General features: G+C 44.9%; 1 protein-coding gene across 1 annotated transcript in view; it reads left to right on the top strand.

Annotated features, from left to right (window-relative positions):
- The first annotated feature begins 3715 nt into the window (after positions 1-3715).
- The window catches only part of POLR3A (RNA polymerase III subunit A), a 52057-nt gene continuing 33765 nt past the window's right edge, over positions 3716-22007 (top strand). The window contains exons 1-11 of the mRNA XM_023204847.1: positions 3716-3903; positions 7679-7814; positions 8152-8289; positions 8758-8929; positions 9198-9352; positions 10331-10570; positions 10693-10855; positions 11033-11169; positions 13834-13937; positions 15386-15527; positions 19301-19441. Of these exons, the coding sequence (XP_023060615.1) occupies positions 3860-3903; positions 7679-7814; positions 8152-8289; positions 8758-8929; positions 9198-9352; positions 10331-10570; positions 10693-10855; positions 11033-11169; positions 13834-13937; positions 15386-15527; positions 19301-19441 (1572 nt within the window). The 5' untranslated portion in view covers positions 3716-3859. The remainder of the gene's footprint in view (positions 3904-7678; positions 7815-8151; positions 8290-8757; positions 8930-9197; positions 9353-10330; positions 10571-10692; positions 10856-11032; positions 11170-13833; positions 13938-15385; positions 15528-19300; positions 19442-22007) is intronic.

Here is a 22007-nt window from a genome sequence, read left to right as displayed (position 1 = left end):
AATTTAAAAGATCTCTTTAATTTGTATTTTTCTGCAAATCTTGGTCCTTATGCAAAATTAGTGTTTGAAAAATATTTGGCTGGGCGCGATGGCCACACCTGTAATCCCAGCACTTTGGGAGGGCCAGGCGGGCGAATCACCTGAGATCAGGAGTTCGATACCAGCCTGGCCAACATGGCGAAACCCCGTCTCTACTAAAAAAAAAAAAAAATACAAAATTAGCCGGGCGTGGTGGCTAATGTCTGTAATCCCAGCTACTCGGGAGGCTGAGGCAGGAGAATCGCTAGAACCCGGGAAGTGGAGGTTGCAGTGAGCCAAGATCACGCCATTGCACTCCAGCCTGGGCAACAGGAGCGAAGAAAATCCGTCTCATAAAAAAAAAAAAAAAAAAACTGGAGGCCGGGCACAGTGGCTCACGCCTATAATCCCAACACTTTGGGAGGCTGAAGCAGGAAGATCACCTGAGGTCAGAAGTTCGATACCAGCCTGGCCAAAATGGCAAAACCCCGTCTCTAATACAAAAAAAAAAAAAAAAATTATCTGGGCGTGGTGGTGCATGCCTCTAATCCCAGCTATTGGGGAGGCTGAGGCAGGAGAATCGCTTGAACCCGGGAGGCGGAGGTTGCAGTGGGCTGAGATGGCGCCATTGAACTCCAGCCTGGGCAATAAGAGCGAAACTCCGTGCCCTCCCCCTCCAAAAAAAAAGGAAGAAAAAATTTGGTTGCTCCAGAAATATTTTCCTTAACGTGAAACAGACTTGTAAAGAACGTAAATATACATATTCCAGAGAAACAAGAAGAAGAATTTCCCAAATGTTGGTGCAGACGAGGTGTCCAAGGTGCAGGCTTTGCAGGCAGCTTTCCTCTTTTCTTCCCCCGCCCCCCTCCCCAAGACCAAGTCTAGCTCTCTTGTCACCCAGGCTGGAGTGCAATGGCTTGATCACTGCTCACTGCAACCTCTGCCTCCCGGATTCAAGCGATTCTCCTGCCTCAGCCTCTGGAGTAACTAAAATTACAGGCCTGCGCCACGATGCCAAGCTAATTTTTTTATTTTTAGGAGAGATGGGTTTCACCATGTTGGCCAGGCTGCTCTCAAACTCCTGACTGCAAGTGATCCGCCCCTGGCTTGGCCTCTCAAAGTGCTGGGATTACAGGCGTGAGCCACCGTCCCCGGCCGACTATTTTCTTTTTATTAGTTTTTTTGTTTTGTTTTGTTTTGAGACTGCATCTCGCTCTGTCACCCAGGCTGGAGTGCAGTGGCGGGATCTCGGGTCACTGCAACATCTGCCTCCCGAGTTCAAGCAATTCTTCTGCCTCAGCCTCCCAAGGTGACCAACTATCCTTCTTAAGAAAATAGTCAGCTGGCCTGGCACGGCCACAGGCACAGTGGCTCACGCCTGTAATCCCAGCTCTCTGGAAGGCTGAGGCAGGCAGATCACGAGGTCAGGAGTTCAAGACCATCCTGGCCAATATGATGAAACCCTGTCTCTACTAAAAATACAAAAATTAGCCAGGCATAGTGGTGTGCACCTGTAGTCCCAGCTACTTGGGAGGCTGTGGCAGAAGAATATTTATAGAGTGATTGCAATGTGACTGTTAACATTCTAATTACTTTTACCTTCATTTTGCTATTTAACCTTCCCATTGACTCTAAGAAGCAGGATACATATTACTCATCCATGTTATAAATGGGGAAACTAACACACAATAAGATTATTAAATAACTTTCCCAAGTTCACACTTTATATATATTTTTGTTTGTTTGTTTGTTTGTTTCTTTGAGGCAAAGTCTCGCTCTGTCGCCCAGGCTGGAGTGCAGTGGCACAATCTTGACTCACTGCAACCTCCGCCTCCCGGATTTAAGCGATTCTCCTGCCTTAGCCTCCTGAGTAGCTGGGATTACAGGAATGCGCCACCACACCAGGCTAATGTTTGTATTTTTTAGTAGAGACAGAGTTTCACCATATTGGTCAGGCTGGTCTCAAATTCCTGACCTGGTGATCCTCCCACCTCAGCCTCTCAAAGTGCCGGAATTACAGGTGTGAGCCACTGCACCCGGCCTACACAACTTTATTTTTTATTTATTTTTATTTTTTTTTCTTTTTGAGACGGAGTTTCACTCTTGTCGCCCAGGCTGCAGTGCAATGGTGTGGTCTCGACTCACTGCAACCTCCACCTCCCAGATTCAAGCAATTCTCCTGCCTCAGCCTCCTGAGTAGCTGGGATTACAGGTGCACACCACCACACCCAGCTAATTTTTGTATTTTTAATAGAGTTGGGGTTTCACCATGTTGACCAGGCTGGTCTCGAACTCCTGACCTCAGGTGATCCGCCCACCTCGGCCTCCCAAAGTGCTAGGATTACAGGCGTGAGCCACCGCATCTGGCTGCCTACACAACTTCAAATGGTGAAAGCTAGACTCCCATGATGGCACTGTGATTTCATAAATTTTGCTCTTAACCTCTAGAAAAGTCACTCGCGATCCAAACCTTGTTGGTATAATATTGTCAACATTAGAGCCGGGTGTGGTGGCTCACACCTGTAATCCTAGCACTTTGGGAGACCAAGGCAGGCAGATCACAAGGTCAGGGATTCGAGACCAGCCTGGCCAACATAGTGAAACCCTGTCTCTACTAAAAACATAAAAATTAGCTGGGCATGGTGGCAGGCATCTGTAGTCCCAGCTACTTGGGAGGCTGAGCCAGGAGAATCACTCAAACCCAGGAGGCGGAGGTTGCAGTGAGCTGAAATTTCACCACTGCACTCCAGCCTAGGCGACAGAGCAAGACTCCATCTCAAAAAACAAAATTGTCAACATTATTCCATTTTTAAGTGATGGAGTACTGAAATAACTTAGGAAAACCTGATATGCCTTGTTTTTTGTCTGTGACATTGTGTTTTGTTAGTGAGGAGCCATGGCGTCTGAAAATGAGAGAGCATCCCTTCTTAAAACTGAAAGTTGTTAAAACACTTTTGTTCAGTTCTGTTTTGAGTTTCTCACAAATAATGAGGACTTAGTTCTAGGTTGTATAGTGCTGAGCCCTGTGGTGATGTGATTTCCTTGCTAGGCTCATGCACTAATATATCACACTAGGATCACCTCCCACAAGTTGTCACGGACTATAGACAATTTATTTCAAGACATGAATGATCTTTACTTTCCATTCTCCCTTTTCTTCTGGAGATCACCATGGCTGTTTTCGCTCTAACAGATTTTCAGCTGTTTTTATAATGAAGAATGTAAGTTTAATTCCCCCCCCCCCCCCCCGCAATAATTCCATGAACTGGAAACGCATGTGCGCCCGTATTTTCTGCTGTTTTCCTTTGTTGGTCCTCCAGATAGTGCCCTCTGTTGGGTGGGCCGGTTCATTTCAGCCTCCACCTTCCCTTAAACAATTAGAAGCTCTTAATTTAGATGGTACTGACGTTAATGATGATGGTTTTCCATTTTCTGCAAGTTTTGACCCTCTGCTTGTCTAAAAGTCTTGAGGCAAAGAGTTATATGCAGCTTCTCTGCAGGTGTCTGATTACCTGGAGAAATTGACTATAAATGGGATTTTTAAAATACAGCGCAGGCCTTGGTGCGGTTTCCAGGAAGCGCCACCAGGTGACGGTGCGGGGAAAGGGGGGAAAAAAAAAAAAAAAAAAAAAAACCGGCGTGCCGGAAATCTCTCTTGACAGACAAACGACCTGGCGAGTAGCGGAAGAGGAAGTGGACACGTGGGGCACTCTACGGTGGCCGAGAGGATACCACAGATGTGTTAGCGGCGAGTCCACACGCAGCCCCAGGAGGTGCGGGGGGCATCGTTTCTCTAATCTGGCCTCCCAAGTGGCAAGGAGACATCCCGGCAGCCGTCATCATGGTGAAGGAGCAGTTCCGGGAGACGGATGTGGCCAAGAAAATGTAAGACGGAGAAAGAGTGGCCAAAGGACTGAGAAATAGGGCAAGGGGTCCGAGGTCAGCGGTCTGGGGTGTTGGAAGGTCAGAGATGGGGTACAATGGGAAGGGGAAGGCCACTACTCCATAGGTGTGACCAGCGCCCAGAAGTACCAGCGTAGGTCAAAGAGCATTGGTCAGGCTGAGGGGATTTCAGCACCTCGAGAGATCCCTGGACTTGAGTGGAGAAATCGGAGTGGCCAGAGCCTTAATGATTTATGCACCCTGGGCCAAAGCTCGCGTTCTCCTGAAGTCATACGATGATCCCTGTTCTTCAGCGAACCTATCCCCTGCTGCAGCGAGGGGAGCAATCTGAGGTGGGGACTGTCTCTAATTCTGTCAGCCGCAGAGCGTCTGACACGAAGGCAGTAGTTGCTTACCAAAAGGATGGGGTTACCCACTAGAAAACTATACCACAGCCCGACGAATGGCAGTGTCAGAAATAAAGTTGCTATATCCGGGCTTTTGCCTTCAGAAACACGTTATTAGGCGGTGGCTTCTTCTTAAGAGTTCTCAGCAAGAAAGTGAATCCAGCGGGGCGCCGTGGCTTACTCCTGTAATCCCAGCACTTTGGGAGGCCGAAGCGGGTGAATCTCCTGAGCTCAGGAGTTCGAGACTAGCCTGGGCAACGTGGCGAAACCCCCGTCTCTACCAAAAATACAAAAATTAGCCTGGGTGGTGGCGCACGCTTGCGGTCCCAGGTACTCAGGAGGCTGAGAACGGAAAATCACTTGAGCATGGGAGGCGGAGGTTGCAGTCGGCAATCTCCTGCACTCCAGCCTGGGTGACAGGCTGTCTCAAAAAAAAAAAAAAAAAGTGAATTCATCATTTTTACAGCTGACACTGAGGAGGGTACTGCTTGTTATTCCCAGTGTTGGACGTTAAAGATACGGTCTGAATAAAACTTTTTTTTTTTTTTTTTTTTTTTTTTTTTTTTTTTTTTTTGAGACGGAGTCTCGCTCTGTTACCCAGGCTGGAGTGCTGTGGCCGGATCTCAGCTCACTGCAAGCTCCGCCTCCCGGGTTCACGCCATTCTCCTGCCTCAGCCTCCCGGGTAGCTGGGACTACAGGCGCCGCCACCTCGCCCGGCTAGTTTTTTTTTTTGTAGTTTTTAGTAGAGACGGGGTTTCACCGTGTTAGCCAGAGTGGTCTCGATCTCCTGACCTCGTGATCCGCCTGTCTCGGCCTCCCAAAGTGCTGGGATTACAGGCTTGAGCCACCGCGCCCGGCCTGAATAAAACTTTTATTGCCTAATCTAGTTGGAGAAGGTACACAAATCAACACTGGGTACAACAAGTGCAATGACAAGGGTAGGTCCAGGGGGTTTTGAGAGCACATAATGGGTCCAGGCAAAAGAAAGGAGACCAAACTGTTTTCTTGAAGGAGCAGACTGGAGGGAGAGAGCACAGGTGATGAGAAGGAAGCAGAAGACTTGAAGCTGTGTTAAGAAGGCATCTTGCAGACAGTGAGGAACCATTGAAGGATTTTCAACAGGAGAGTATCTTGATAAGAGTTCTCCTTCTGGAAAATCTCTTGATTCATGGTGGAAAGAATTAGAGGTCGAGAGACCTTGAGATGGATATACAGAATGCCTTGCTTGGGCAGCTATGTGGATAGTTGCCATTCATTAGAACAGGTGCCTTACCTAGGTGAATGCAGCATCCTCCCGTATGGTAGCTCCATATCAACACTGGCCCGTCACACCCACCTGCACACCTGCACCCAGTCAGATATAATACATTCTCTTTTTTTTTTTTTTTTTTTTTTTTTTTGAGACGGAGTCTCGCTCTGTCGCCCAGGCTGGAGTGCAGTGGCGCGATCTCGGCTCACTGCAAGCTCCGCCTCCCACGTTCACGCCATTCTCCTGCCTTAGCCTCCTGAGTAGCTGGGACTACAGGCGCCCGCCACCGCGCCCGGCTAATTTTTTGTATTTTTAGTAGAGACGGGGTTTCACCGTGGTCTCGATCTCCTGACCTTGTGATCCGCCCGCCTCGGCCTCCCAAAGTGCTGGGATTACAGGCGTGAGCCACCGCGCCCGGCCAATACATTCTCACAAAACAGATCAAGTGCTTCTGTCAAAGGGCAAATTAGGGGTATTGTCAATTTAGTTTAAAATCCTCTAGCAGAGGCTGGGAGTGGTGGCTCACGTTTGTAATCCCAGCACTTTGGGAGGCCATGGCAGGCAGATCATGAGGTCAGAAGTTCAAGACCAGACTGGCCAACATGGTAAAACCTCATCTCTACTAAAAATACAAAAATTAGCCGGGTGCAGTGGCGCATGCCTGTAACACCAGCTACTTGGGAGGCTGAGGCAGGAGAATCGCTTGAACCCAGAGGTGGAGGTTGCAGTGAGCTGAGATCATACCACTGCACTCCAGCCTGGGCGACAGATCAAGACTACGTCTCAAAAAAAAAAGAAAAAAATCCTCTAGCAACTGGGTGCCACCACACCCAGCAAATTTTTTTGTATTTTTAATAGAGACAGGGTTTCACCATGTTACCCAGGATGGTCTTGATCTCATGACCTTGTGATCCACCTGCCTCAGCCTGCCGAAGTGCTGGGATTACAGGCATGAGCCACTGCACCCAGCCGCATTTACATTATTTAAATAAATTCCCTACGAAAGTTCCCAAGCTCTCATGCTTTAGCTCCTGTATGCTTCCCTGACTTCATCTTGTACTATTAGCTCTCTATGCTCCAGTATATACTGAGTTCATTTGGTTCCTTGAAAATGCCAAGCGTGTGTCAGTCCCAGGATCCTGGCCCTAGTCATTCTCTCCACTTCAGATGCTCTTCCTTCTGATTGTCAGTTTTACAGCAAGGCTTTCTGACCATGCAACATAAAGTAATTCCTCAGGCTCTTCTGCTTACATCACTTCTGCATGTGTTCACATTTGTATATTTGTTTGTTTGTGGTCTGTCTTTCCCATCCTGACCTGTGAGCTCTGTGTTGGCAAGGACCTTGTCTGACTTAGCTAATCTATATCCGCAGCCTCTAGGATGGTGCCTGGCACATAGGAAATAGCCAATTTGTTGGAAAAATGAATGAAAGGACAGATATGGGAGAAAAAGTATTGGGGTCTGTTTTCAATGTGTGCGGTTTGAAGTGCCTGTGAGATATCTAGGTGGAACTGTCCAGCAGGAGTTGTCTGTAGAGACGTCCAGTTGGGTAGCAGTAGCTGGCCTACAGAGATAGATTTGATAAACATCAACATGTATGTGAGTGGCATGATCACTCAGGAGAATGTGTAGGATAAGAAGATAAGAGGATGAAGTTTGTAATGCTAGATGGTGCAGTATACCAATATTTAAGGGATAGCAGTAAAAGAAAAGACCTCAAAAGAGACTGTACAAGGAGCAGCCAGAGAAGAGAAGAAGAAAACTCAAAGAGTGTATGATGTCACCAAAGCCCAGAGAAAAGCACTTCAAGATTGGGCAGGGTGCTGCCAGTGCTGCAGAGGTAAAATGAGGACGTTCTTGTTGGATTCAGCAGCAGGCAGGTTGCCTACGTGGCCTTGGTGAGCACTGTTCCTTTGATGGTGAGAGTAGAAACTGGATTCCAGTAAAATGAAGGGATGTTTGTGAAGGAAAAATGAGAGAGGGTTGAATATATTTAATACTGGTAGGAAAAGCCAGTGGAGATAGTTGGAAGGATAGGTTGGTTATGGTGGGCTATGTATGTAATAGAAATTTTTGGTGATGGGTTTTGCTGTAATTTTCACCTTTTTCTTCCCATTCCAGAAGCCACATCTGTTTTGGAATGAAGTCACCTGAGGAGATGCGTCAGCAGGCACACATCCAAGTTGTGAGTAAGAACCTGTACAGCCAGGACAACCAACATGCCCCCTTGCTATATGGGGTGCTCGACCATAGGATGGTAAGGCCTCCTGACCCCTCCCGGTACCTGTGTCTTGCCCTGCTGATAAAACTGGTGGCTTACCAGATTGAAAGGAGCAGGGGCTTCCTTCCATCTCCCCAACTCCCACTGCACGTATCAGACTAGGTCAAGAACTCCAGCCTTTAGTCGGCAACCTGATTCTGATTCTGAGTCATGAAAATTAAGAAAGAAAAAGAGAAACAGTGGGAAGTGATCTCAGAAAGGAGATTTAAAAAGCAAACGAAATGATTCTGTGTCACCTGGCCAGGCATGATGGCTGGACCCTCTTTCCCATCCAGCAGTCTGTGTTGATCATTGGGTGTGCTTTTTTTCAAAGGGTACGAGTGAGAAGGATCGTCCATGTGAAACCTGTGGGAAAAACTTGGCTGACTGTCTAGGCCACTATGGGTATATCGACCTGGAGTTGCCGTGTTTTCATGTAGGGTACTTCAGAGCAGTCATAGGCATCTTACAGGTAAGCACACAGGTGCTGATTTCTAAGACATAAGTTCTGGAGTGATTGGTCAGGGATGCTAGAATGAATTTAGGAACTATGAGTGGTGGGGGATACATCTAGGGGACTCTTTTATACTAAATACATAATATTTTCATCTCACACTACATTAAGCCACACAAGGATTATTTATTTATCTTGAGAAATGGTAGATACGTGTTGTTAAAAAAATAACAATAGTGGTAATTCAGACAATACAGAATAACACAAAGAAAAAATAAAGTTAACAAAGTCTGGCTACTGGCCGTGAGTACTGCTCATCTGGTGAATACAGGCTTCCTCTCTATGCATATCTATAGTATAGAGCCATTTGCAGATCTGTGTGTATGGTCACTCAGTTAAGGGTACAAGACGGCGATGGCATTTTTAAAAGAAAAGAATTTTTCATTCTCCCTTATGCTTTTATCTGTCTTGCTTAATTTGAAAAAGATGATCTGCAAAACCTGTTGCCACATCATGTTGTCCCAAGAGGAGAAGAAGCAGTTTCTGGACTATTTAAAGAGGCCCGGCCTGACCTACCTTCAGAAGCGAGGACTGAAGAAGAAAATCTCTGACAAGTGCCGAAAGAAAAACATCTGCCATCACTGTGGCGCTTTTAATGGTGAGTGGAATGCACAGAAGGCTAAACAATAGCCCTTTTCACTCACTATCTTCTGTTTAGTTTATTAGGTTTACATAATGGTCTGGAGTCAGTTTTTCTCCTTATAAATTAGGCTTAAGAGCCCAACAACTGATGTCCTATTATGAAATGGACCTCTCATCTTTCACTGCTATAGTAGTTTCAGTACTTTTCATTAACTGAACTACAACCTCTGGCCAATCTGAGAACCTAATTTTTTAGTTCTTGGTAAATAAATTAATCCTTATAGGTACTGTAAAGAAGTGTGGATTACTGAAGATAATTCATGAGAAATACAAGACCAACAAAAAAGTGGTGGATCCTATTGTATCAAATTTCCTTCAGTCTTTTGAAACAGCCATTGAACATAATAAAGAAGTGGAGCCTCTGCTGGGAAGGGCACAGGTGAGCCTGAGAATGCACGCCCGCCTTCCGCCTGTCACACACATACTCCCTCCCCCACCTCCACCCCACCCCTAGACACCCACTCTCTTCCAAAATGAGAGGTCCAGTTAGGTTTGACAGCTCTCCAGTAATTCTTCTGTTGTTGTTTATGGTTTTTTTTTTTTGAGACGAAGATGGAGTCTCGCTCTTTCACCCAGGCTGGAGTGAAGTGGTGCAAATCTTGGCTCACTGCAACCTCTACACCCAAGGTTCAAACAATTCTCCTGCCTCAGCCTCCCACAATTCTCCTGTCTCAGCCTCCCAAGTAGCTGGGATTATAGGCATGTGCCACCATGCCCAGCTCATTTTTGTATTTTTAGTAGAGATGGGGTTTCTCCATGTTTGTCAGGCTGGTCTCAAACTCCCGACCTCAGGTAATCTGCCTGCCTCGGCCTCCCAAAGTGCTGGGATTACAGGCCTGAGCCACTGCGCCCAGCCTCCAGCTGCCAGTATTTTATAAACATTTTTTATGTCAATTGCTATGTTTGTCTAGTATCTTTCTTTTTTTTTTCCAATGGCTTGCTGCTTTCCACATATAGATATACCATGATTTTATGTAGCCAGTAAACTGTCAGGCTATTTCCAACTTTTCGCTGTTAAGAACAGTTTTTATTACCTTCCTATTCTCTCACATGGATAAAAAATAACAACCAAAAAAACAGCTTCTGTGAGCATTCTTGTAGCTAAATTTTTGTGTTCATTTCTGAAGTTACACCCTTGGGAATAATTATGACAAGTGGAATTTTTGGCTTGAAAAATTGGAATAAAAGACATACACATTTTTAAGGCTCTTGCAGCATAGCATGTCATCCATAGAAATCTCTGTTGTCACTTATCTTAAGTGACAGATAGGTTAGAAAACATGGTGAAGGAAAACTTTGCCGAAGCTATGGAAAACTAATATAGTATCTCCATTTCTTCCTTTCTTTGTTTCCATAGGAAAACTTGAATCCCTTAGTAGTTCTGAATTTATTTAAACGAATCCCAGCTGAAGATGTTCCTCTACTTCTGATGAACCCAGAAGCCGGAAAGCCGTCTGATTTGATTCTCACACGACTTTTGGTGCCTCCTTTGTGTATCAGACCCTCTGTTGTGAGTGATTTGAAGTCTGGCACCAATGAAGATGATCTGACAATGAAATTGACAGAAATCATTTTCCTAAACGATGTTATTAAAAAGGTCAGTGCCTCACATTAGCTTGTAAGTTTCGTAGTATATCTATCCAAGAACTTCTGGTCAAGAAAATGTGAGAAAACTCAAACTGACCAGGTTTGTGTCTGTTCGGGCTGTGCTGGTTTTAGCATCGGATCTCAGGAGCCAAGACCCAGATGATCATGGAGGACTGGGATTTCCTGCAGCTGCAGTGTGCCCTCTACATTAACAGTGAGCTCTCGGGTATTCCCCTCAACATGGCACCGAAGAAGTGGACCAGAGGCTTCGTCCAACGCCTGAAGGGAAAACAGGGTAGGTTTCCCAGAAGATGTGCAGAAGCCGGCCTGCTCTCTTTGGTTCATTTTCGTAGAATGTCTGTCCAGCTTCTCTGGTTGGAGGTCACAGGCTTTCCTCAGTCTCTCTGTTCTTATTATTCCCATCAGTGCATGGTATGCCATGGGGACCTATGACATGTTTTTGGCTATTTAGGTCGATTTAGAGGAAATCTCTCAGGAAAGAGAGTGGATTTTTCTGGCAGAACAGTCATCTCACCCGACCCCAACCTCCGGATTGATGAGGTAGCTGTGCCAGTTCATGTGGCCAAAATTCTAACTTTTCCTGAGAAGGTAAGTGACCAGTGAGCTGCTCAATTCTTTGTTTTAAATTCAGTCTTTTACATTATATTTTGGTATTGCAAACAACAGGCAGTAAAAAGTCCCCAGTAACCCACTCGACCTACAGTTTGGTTTATATGAGTGTACGTGTCTTCCCAGTTTGTTTTATACATATATGGTGGTATATATTCTCTAAACCATCTGCAGCCACAGTTGTTTCTGGCTTCATGTGTATATACTCATATATATGCTATACTTTTTTGCAATGCTTTTTTGCAAGTAATAACATCTTGACCGAGCATGGTGGCTAACGCCTGTAATCCCAACACTTAGGGAGGCCAAGGCAGGTAGATCATCTGAGCCCAGGAGTTCAAGACCCAACTTGGGCAACACAGTGAAAACCTTGTCTCTACCAAAAATACAAAAAATTAGCCAGGAGTGGTCACAGGCACCTGTGGTCCCAGCTACTGGGGAGACTGAGGTAGAAGGATTGCTTGAGCATGCGAGGTGGAGGTTGTGAGCCAAGATCACGCCAGTGCACTCCAGCCTGGTGAAAAATTCTAAAACAATTTTTTTAGAGATGGGATTCTCAGTTTGTTGCCCAGGCTGGTCTTGAACTCCCAGCCCTGTCCTAAAAAAAGAAAAGAAAAAAAATTTGGCCGGGCACGGTGGCTCAAGCCTGTAATCCCAGCACTTTGGGAGGCCGAGACGGGTGGATCATGAGGTCGAGAGATCGAGACTATCCTGGCTAACACGGTGAAACCCCGTCTCTACTAAAAAATACAAAAAACTAGCCGGGCGAGGTGGCGGGCGCCTGTAGTCCCAGCTACTCCGGAGGCTGAGGCAGGAGAATGGCATAAACCCGGGAGGCAGAGCTTGCAGTGAGCTGAGATCCGGCCACTGCACTCCAGCCTGGGCGACAACGAAACTCCGTCTCAAAAAAAAAAAAAAAAGAAAAAAAATTTAAGACACTTTTCTATGTTGGTTCATACCTCATATTTTAAACTAACTGAATGGTAAACATTACCCCTAGTTAATATCCTTGGAATAGGTTTTTATTCTTAAAACCTTACAATCACTGAGTCAAAGCATTTGAACATTTTAAGGCTATTGCTGCATGCCGAGAAAGGCTTTTTTTTTTTTTTTTAAGAAACAGACTCTCGCTCTGTCACCCAGGCCGAAGTGCAGTGGTGTGTTCATAGTTTACTGTAACCTCAAACTCCTGGGCTCAAGTCATTCTTATACCTCAGCCTCCCGAGTAGCTAGGACTGCAGGTGCACACCACTATGCCCAACTAATTTTTTTTTTTTTTTTTTTTTTTGAGACGGAGTCTCGCTCTGTCGCCCAGGCTGGAGTGCAGTGGCCGGATCTCAGCTCACTGCAAGCTCCGCCTCCCGGGTTTACGCCATTCTCCCGCCTCAGCCTCCCGAGTAGCTGGGGCTACAGGCGCCCGCCACCTCACCCGGCTAGTTTTTTTGTATTTTTTAGTAGAGACGGGGTTTCACCGTGTTCGCCAGGATGGTCTCGATCTCCTGACCTCGTGATCCGCCCGTCTCAGCCTCCCAAAGTGCTGGGATTACAGGCTTGAGCCACCGCGCCCGGCGCCTAACTAATTTTTAAAAAATTTTTTTAGAGACAGGATTCTCAGTATGTTGCCCAGGCTGGTCTTGAACTCCCAGCCTCAAGTGATCATCCCACCTTAGTCTCCCAAGTCACTGAAAGTCACTGAGATTACAGGGCCCTATGCCCAGCTAGTACTTTTTTTTTTTTTTGAGACTGAATCTCACTCTGTTGCCCAGGCTAGAGTGCAGTGGCACAATCTTGGCTCACTGCAACCTCCACCTCCTGGGTTCAAGTGATTCTCCTGCCTCAGCCTCCTGAGTAGCTGGGATTATACGCACCCGCCACCACGCCCAGCTAGTTTTTGTATTCTTAGTAGAGACGGGGGTTTCATCATGTTGGCCAGGCTGGTCTCGAACTTCTGACCTTAAGTGATCCACCTGCCTTGGCCTCCCAAAGTGCTGGGATTATAGGCCTGAGCCACCGCACCCAGCCCGTACTTTTTTTTTTTTTTTTTTTAATTGAGGTCTAAATAACAGAAGGGCATGCTAACAAGAGATTGGCTTTACCTGTGAGACTCACAGTTAGCCCTGATCATAGATGTTCCTGGTCAGCTTGCGTCATGTGTCCTCAGTTGAGTTACTAATGATCCAAGAGTTTATTTCTCCAGAATAGTGTCCCACAAGACAATTGTTTAAGAGGTTGCAGAACACATTCAATGCAAACTAGGGTTTGTAGTGCTGGTGTCACAACTTTTAAACCTTACAAGACCCCAGTAAGTTATTGCAGATCGAGTTGCCACCTGTTTCTAGGATCACAGAAGGTCCCTATAGATCAATCTGGCCTACCCGTTTTACCAGTGAGGAAACCAAGCACCAGGAAAGGACTTGACCATGTTACCCAGTGAGCAAACAGCTGAGTTGACACTGGAAGCTGGGGGCTTGTTTGCCAGTCCATTGTTCACATTATACTCAAGACCATAGGCAGCAGACTGCCCAGGATGCCTCTCTTTCTCCTAGAATCTGTACAGGGAAAGTAAAGATTAAGACACATTTCAGTATCATTTGTTAGCTTCTAGATACCTGAGAGTAACATTGTGGTTTTTCCCTGATACAGGTAAACAAAGCAAACATCAGTTTCTTGAGGAAACTGGTTCAAAACGGCCCCGAGGTTCACCCGGGAGCAAACTTCATTCAGCAGAGACATACACAGATGAAAAGGTAATCTTTTCCCAATCTAGTTGGATTTAATTACCTTTTCATGGCAAAGTTCACTGTGGTCACACTCAGTCACAGAATGCAATCCAGAATACAGTTTGTGTGACATTTTGGCATGTGGAAAATATCTGTTTAAATTTCTGTGAGCCGAGGTATGTCATTTTTTCTGTTCAGTCATTGAATATACATGAAATTCTCCTTTGTACTCAGGCTTGTAATGTTATTGGATCCAGGAGGACAAAATACCATGGATACTAAAGTCTAAAGTGGATCGTTATGGCTGGGCTTGGTGGCTCACACCTGTAATCCCAGCACTTTGGGAGGCTGTGGGCAGATCACTTGAGGCCAGGACTTCAAGACCAGCCTGGCCAACATGGCGAAACCCCTTTTCTACTAAAAATACAAAAATTAGCCAGGCGTGGTGGCACACGTATGTAGTCCCAGATTCTCAGGAGGCTGAGGCACAAGAATCGCTTGAACCCAGGAGACAGAGGTTGCAGTGAGCTGAGATCACAGCACTGCACTCCAGCCTGGGCGACAGAGCAAGACTCTGTCTCAGAAATACAATAAATATATAAAGTGGATCATTGCCTGTGTCACCTAGGCTCTCAGGGCTTTTAGCATTTCTAAAATTAGGATATATCTTTTTTCTTTTTTCAAGGCGGAGTCTTACTCTGTCACCCAGGCTGGAGTGCAGTGGTGCAATCTCGACTCACTGCAGCTTCTGCCTCCTGGGTTCAAGCAATTCTCCTGCCTCAGTATCCCGAGTGACTGGGATTACAGGCACCCGCCACCACACCTGGCTAATTTTTGTATTTTTATTAGAGACGGGGTTTCACCATGTTGGCCAGGCTGGTCTGGAACTCCTGACCTTGTGATCCACCTGCCTCAGCCTCCCAAAGTGCTGAGATTACAGGCATGAGCCACTGCGCCCTGCTGGATATATCTTAAGATCAATTTATCATAGCTTTTTGTTTTTGTTTTTGTTTTTTGATGAGGTCTTACTCTGTCACTCAGGCTGGAGTGCAATGGCACAATCGTGGCTCACTGCAGTCTCCACCTCCTATGCTCAGGTGATTCTCCCACCTTAGCCTCCCAACTAGATGAGATTACAGGCACACACACCCCACCACGCTTGGCTAATTTTTGTATTTTTTGTACAGACAAGGTCTCACCATATTGCCCAGTCTGGTCTCTATCTCTTGGGATCAAGCAATCCACCCATCTCAGCCTCCCAAAGTGCTGAGATTACAAGAGTGAGTCACCTCTCCCACCCTGTCATAGTTTAATAGGGGGCTTTTTTCTTGGCATGTAAAGCTATATGACATTAAAACAGAGGCGTCTTAGATTTGATGAAATAACATATTAAACATTGAATCCTGATCTAAAGAGGGAGAAACTTGGTGAGAGAGCTTTGTTTTCACAGATTAAGTTTATTGTTGCACATTCAGGTTTTTGAAATACGGGAATCGAGAAAAGATGGCTCAAGAGCTCAAGTATGGTGACATCGTAGAGAGGCACCTCATTGATGGAGATGTGGTGCTCTTCAACCGGCAGCCCTCACTGCACAAATTGAGCATTATGGCTCATCTGGTGAGTAGGACTGCTTTTTTAATTTTCCATTATGTAGACATTTGCCATGACTGTTCAGTGCTAAACTCTGGACTTCTAAAATTAAAATTGCCTGTTATCTCAAGTTTTCATAACCTTTTTTTTTTTTTTTTTTGAGACAGAGTCTTGCTCTGTCACCCAGGCTGGAGTGCAGTGACACAATCACAGCTCACTGCAACCTTGACCTCCCAGGCCCAAGCAAGCCTCTCACCTCAGCCTCCAAAGTAGCTGGGACCACGGACATGTGCCACCAAACCTGGCTAATTTTTTTTTTTTTTTTTTTGGTTGAGACAGGGGTCTCACTATTTTGCCCAAGCTAGTCTGGAACTCCTGGGCTCAAGCGATCCTCCTTCAGCCTCCCAAAGTTCTGGGATTATAGGCGTGAGCAGCACCCACACCTGGCCCAAGCTTTCATAACTATCGGTCTCCCTCTTCTCTCACATTTTAGTTTGGGTGAAACTTTTTAATTTCAAGCTTCCTTTTAGTAAGCTTTAATATTTTTTATATTAAATTTTTAATATTTGCAAGGTAATATTCATACAAAACACTAAGAGAGGATTTAATTGAAAGTGACTCGCATGATTTCACAAAAACATACACATGTATATATGTTGTGTGCACAAACTTATGTAAAATAGGTATGGCAGAAAATTGACTTTTTTTTTTTTGGAGACAGTCTCACTCTGTTACCCAGGCTAGAGTGCGGTGGCACAGTCTGGCTCATTGCAGCTTTTACTGCCTCGGCTCAAGGGATCCTCCCACCTCAGCCTGCCGTAGCTAGGACTACAGGCATGTGCCATGATGGCCAGCTCTTCTTTTTGAGACAGAGTCTCACTCTGTTGCCCAGGCAAGATGTGCAGTGGCGCAGTCTTGGCTCACAGCAGCCTCTGCCTCCCGGGTTCAAGTGAGTCTCCTGCCTCAGCCTCCCAAGTAGCTGGGGTTACAGGTGCATGCCACCACACTCCACTAATTTTTGTATTTTTAGTAGAGGCAGGATTTCACCATGTTGGCCTGGCTGGTCTCAAACTCTTGACCTCAAGTGATTCCCCGACCTGGGCCTCCCAAAGTGCTGGGATTACAAACAGAAGCCACCGTGCTCAGCCTGTTTGTTTGTTTGTTTGTTTTTTTGAAGTAGAGCTGAGGTCTTGGTGTATTGCCCAGACAGGTTGCAATCTCCTATGCTCAATGGATCCTCCCAGAGTGCTGGGATTATAGGTATGACCCACTGTGCCCAGCCAGAAAATTGACTTTTGATTTAACTTTGCATATTAACTAAGCAACTAAAATGCTTAAAAGATTTTTTCTTTACAGTAGTCCTCCAACTAAGACCTTAAACCGTATTTTTTTGGTGATTATTTTTGCGACAGCAGCAGTCCCTTTTTCTGGAGATTTAAAATGGAAATGAGATACAGCTTTAATTTGTTCAATATTCATAGATTCTCCTATCTGTAAAGCTGTTAATCCATGAGCCTTTGCAAACAGTGTTTAAGCAGCCTCTTATGGTAATATTTTTTTCTAGATTCATTTTGGAGTAGTCTGGACACATTATATCAGTCTGTTTACCTAACAGTAGAAATAACTAAGAAGTAGTTTGTGATTATGGGATTATGATTGTGAGAATGTAGAGCGTTAACTAAAGCTTTCTCTTTCTGGAACGTTTTGCTTGGCTTTGGAATATTACAAATTATAATTATTAGTTTTTTTTGACTGGCAATGGCACACACCTGTAGCCCCAGCTACTCAGGAGGCTGAGGCAGGAGGATCGCGTGAGCCTGGGAGTTCAAGGCTACAGTGTGCTATGATCACTAGCCGCTGCACTCCAGCCTGGGCAACATAATGAGACCCTGCCTCTAAAAAAAAAAGTAGAAATTGTTTTTGTTTGAAAATTTTGAGACCAGATGCAGTGGTTCATGCCTGTAATCCCAGCACTCTGGGAGGCCAAGGTGGGTGGATCACTTGAGGTCAGGAGTTTGAGACCAACCTGGACAACATGATGAAACCCCATCTTTACTAAAATACAAAAAATTAGCCGAGTGTGGTGGCACGTGCCTGTAATCCCAGCTACTCGGGAGACTGAGGCAGGAGAATCGCTTGAACCCAGGAAGCAGAGGTTGCAGTGAGCCAAGATTGCGCCACTACATTCCAGCCTGGGTGACAGAACGAAACTGCATCTCAAAAAAAAGAAAAAGAAAAGCTTCAAATGTACACTAAAGTAGAGAGAATGATCTAATGAACTTACACATTCCCATCCTCTATATACAATAATTTTCAAGATTTAGCCACACTTGTTTTGTCTTTCCCATTTTTCTTCAATGAACCCACATCTGTGTCAGTTTTCAATATGTATTCAGTTTACATTTGTAAGAAAAACTTACATAACCACGGTGCTGTAATCATACCTAACAAAACTAACAGTCATCTCTTGGCTTTGCCAGGTCCATACCCTGGTTCATATTCAGATTTCCCCGTTTGTCTCAAAAATGTTTTTTTGTGGTTTGAGTCAAGATGCAAGCAGTGAATTCATTTTAATTAATTCATTTATCATCATTGCCTGTGTTATTTTATTGAGCTACAAAATGGAAGCTCACTTTTTGAATCTATCATTCATTTCACATTTATTATCTAGAATTCTTGTAATGGAAAATACCCCCTTGTTAATTAGGTCTGTTTGCTTGCCCAGAGGTGCAGCTCTTAAAGCAAAGGCAGTGTAAATGGTTAAGTCTTTTTCCTTTATTGTCATTTTGGGTAGTAAGAACGTAGTGCTCCCCTGTGTTCGTGTCCTTACGAAAAAAAATTTTTTTTTAAAGAAAGGACCGGGCGCAGTGGCTCATGCCTGTAATCCCAGCACTTTGGGAGGCCAAGGTGGGTGGATCATGAGGTCAGGAGTTCTAGACCAATGGTGAAATCTCATCTCTACTAAAATACGAAAATTAGCCAGGCGTGGTAGTGCTCGCCTGTAATCCCAGCTACTCAGGAGACTGAGGCAGAAGGATCACTTGAACCCAGGAGACAGAGGTTGCAGTGAGCCGAGATTGCGCCATTGCACTCCAGTCAGGGTAATAGAGTGAGACTCTGTCTCAAATAAAAAAGGGGGTTAGTGCTCAGTAACTTCCAACTAGGTTGGTTGGGGTTTTTTGTTTGTTTTGACTTTCTCTTTTTTCAGTGTCATTATAAACACATGGGTTTTTATTTAGTTGGTGTATTTTAATCAACTTCTGTTCATCTTTTTGATACTTGAAACCATGACATCCTTGGCCAGTGGAAGCCTTCACATTGACACCTTTGTTGAAATTCACTGCTTTGGTTCAATCTAATAAAGCTTCTCGAATGAGTCTTTTTTTGTTCTTCTTTTTTTAAGATGGAGTCTCGCTCTGTCACCCAGGCTGGTGTGCAATGGCACGATCTTGGCTCACTGCAACCTCCGCCTCCTGGGTTCAAGCAGTTCTCCTGCCTCAGCCTCCCAAGTAACCAGGATTACGGGCGTATGCCACCATGCCTGGCTAATTTTTGTATTTTTAGTAGAGACAAGGTTTCACCATGTTGGCCAGGCTGGGAATAAGTCATAAGTGATATAGATCACTTGACAGAACATACTGGGAATCTACTTTATTAAGCCAGTGCCCAGTTTTCCAGGAAATCATTTTTAATGTTTCAAAACGAGGAGTTTTTGGATACATGCCTAAGTCCTCTTCCTGTTTTGTTTTGTTTTGTTTTGTTGTGTTGTGTTGTGTTGTATTGTGTTTTGTGTTCCACAGGCCAGGGTCAAGCCCCACCGGACCTTCAGATTTAATGAGTGTGTCTGTACACCCTACAATGCTGACTTTGATGGTGACGAAATGAACCTTCATCTTCCTCAAACAGAAGAAGCTAAAGCAGAGGCCCTTGTTCTGATGGGGGTATGTAGGGTGGCACAGCCCAGCTTTTGCATAACAGCTCCTTGAAAGGAGGCAAAGGGGAACTTATGTGAAAACACCACCACAACTAACAATGCCAAAGAAGCCAGGCTCTTTCTGTTCTTAAACCGACCACTAACTGCCTATGTATCTCTCTTTTTATTGGTTTCTTTTGAGACTTTGAAGAATCTCTCTTGGAAATTATAGTGTATACATGAGTTAGGGTCTGTAACAGATGTGTTGAGGGGATTTTCTGGCCTATAAATATGGATTCTGGGGAGAAAATGTATACACGAGGGCCAGTTATGACAAGGTATGAAAAGAATATATCAATATACGTGTTGGATGTAACCAGGGAAGAAGACATCCTACCTAAGTAAATTTTCCAGTAGCTGAAGATTCTTTAAGCACCAATACATTTTATTGAACATTTTGAACAGAAATCTTCCTAAACTATATTACATGCTTCATCTTCTTAAAGGATGCAGTATTATATGTAATGATCATAACTCTTACCACCATTTTTTTTTACACATGCATAAGGAGTGCCCAGTAGGTCCTTCAGGAGATCGGCGATAGTGAGGCACATGCCTGCTGTTAAGGAGCTTACATGTTAAGGAGTTGGGCTTTAACTGTCGGCACAGGCCAGGCACGGTGGCTCAGGCCTGTAATCCCAGCACTTTGGGAAGCCTAGACAGGTGGTTCACTTGAGCTCAGGAGTTCAAGACCAGCCCGGACAACATGGCGAAACTCCATCTCTACAAAAGCTACAAAAATTAGCCAGGTGTGGTGGTGCACGCCTGTAGTCCCAGCTACTTGGGAAGCTAAGGTGGGAGGATTGCTTGGGCCCAGGAGGTTGAGGCTGCAGTGAGCTGTGATTGCACCACTGCAGTTCAGCCTGAGCAACAGAGCAAGACCCTATCTCAAAAGAAAAAAAACAAACAAACCTGTTGGCACTACATGTACTATTCACTCCTGACCCAGCAATAACACAGTGGGACGTGGCACCTGCTGTGTAGGATTCTCCCCTCCTGAACTTCATGATCCCCAGCTAGTGAGTATTTAAGAGCTTTAGGCTTTCTTTTTTCAGTATTCCAGCTTCCTATATTAGGAACTGGTAAGTCTTACAGTTGTAAGTGTCCCTACCTCCAAAAACACTTAACCATTTCTGATGTGATGCTTTTAAACTTGTTTTGGTTTAGGCTTTTAGTATCACATGCATAGTTTTGGGGTTTTAAGTTGTCTGTATGTTTAGATTTATTTTCTTTATTTTTTATTTATTTATTTTTTTGAGACAGAGTTTCACCCTTGTTGCCCAGGCTGGAGTGCAATGGTGTGATCTCGGCTCACCGCAACCTCCACCTTCCAGGTTCAAGTGATTCTCCTGCCTCAGCCTCCTGAGTAGCTGGGATTATAGACATCTGCCACCACGCCTGGCTAATTCTGTATTTTTAGGAGAGACGGGGTTTCACCACATTTGCCAGGCTGGTCTGGAACCCCCAACCTCAGGCGATCTGCCCGCCTTGGCCTCCCAAAGTTCTGGAATTAAAGGCGTGAGCCACTGCGCCTGGCCTTCGATTTATTTTCTATAATGAGCATATATTATTTTTGTTACAAAAAGTAATGTTTAGAATGCTGCTAGGAATAATAGCCATCAGCTTGCAACCAACCGTTTAGACTTCGCTGTTGACTCTGCCGTTGAGGATCCATACTGTGGACACTGTGTTATAAGTACATATTTCATTGGTTACAAATGGCAATAATAAAACAAAGGCTCCAAGGATTTGAGGGTAGAAGAATCCTTAGTTACCATGTGGACAAGCTTCCTCAATTTCAAGTGAGAAAATACCTATCGTTCTGATTTAGGGTACTGTTCTCAATGGAGTTCATAGGGCTCTAATTTGGATGTGGCCCCAAATTACCCAGGAGACTTTCTCAAAATTCACGAATCTCAGCCCCTTGCACTCTGCTTCTACCCCTAGACTTCCTGTATCCCACTCAGAGAGAGTCTCTAAACCAGAAGTAAGAGCAGTCAGGCAGTGTGCAATAAAGAGGCACATCTGGCTGAACAGCTGTCTCCCACTCTGGTTGAAGGGTCCCTGCTTTGGATAGTGGCTCAGAAGTAGGTGGTAATAGGCCTTTGTCTGAGAGGACCCTGCTTTCTGGGTGAAAAGGCCCAGGAAACCCACAAACACATGTGCATTTTCACATCAAGATTAGAGCAAATGTACTCTGATACACACAGAGCCTTCTTTACATGAGTTAATTATGTTTTACTACCTAACACCGTTTTTTGCCCAACTAGGCCCTCATTAAATGTTTAATTAAATTATGTTATTGGATTGATTATTATTAGAATTTAATGTTTTAACCAAGGGACATTTAACAGGTCTGTTGTTATTGTGGACAAGTGTGTAATTGGTTGACTTCAGAGGTAACAACGCTCCTCCTCATTCACAGAAATGAATTTTCTTTGGAGAAGTGCATTTAGTAATAACAATAGGGCTGGGTGCAGTAGCTTATGCCTGTAATACCGGCACTTTGGGAGGCCAAGGCAGGAGGATCAGTT

Source organism: Piliocolobus tephrosceles, chromosome 9, assembly GCF_002776525.5.
Source record: "Piliocolobus tephrosceles isolate RC106 chromosome 9, ASM277652v3, whole genome shotgun sequence".
NCBI classification, from domain to species: domain Eukaryota; kingdom Metazoa; phylum Chordata; class Mammalia; order Primates; family Cercopithecidae; genus Piliocolobus; species Piliocolobus tephrosceles.
The sequence above is the reverse complement of the archived record's forward strand: the minus strand, read 5'-3'. Positions and strand labels throughout refer to the sequence as shown.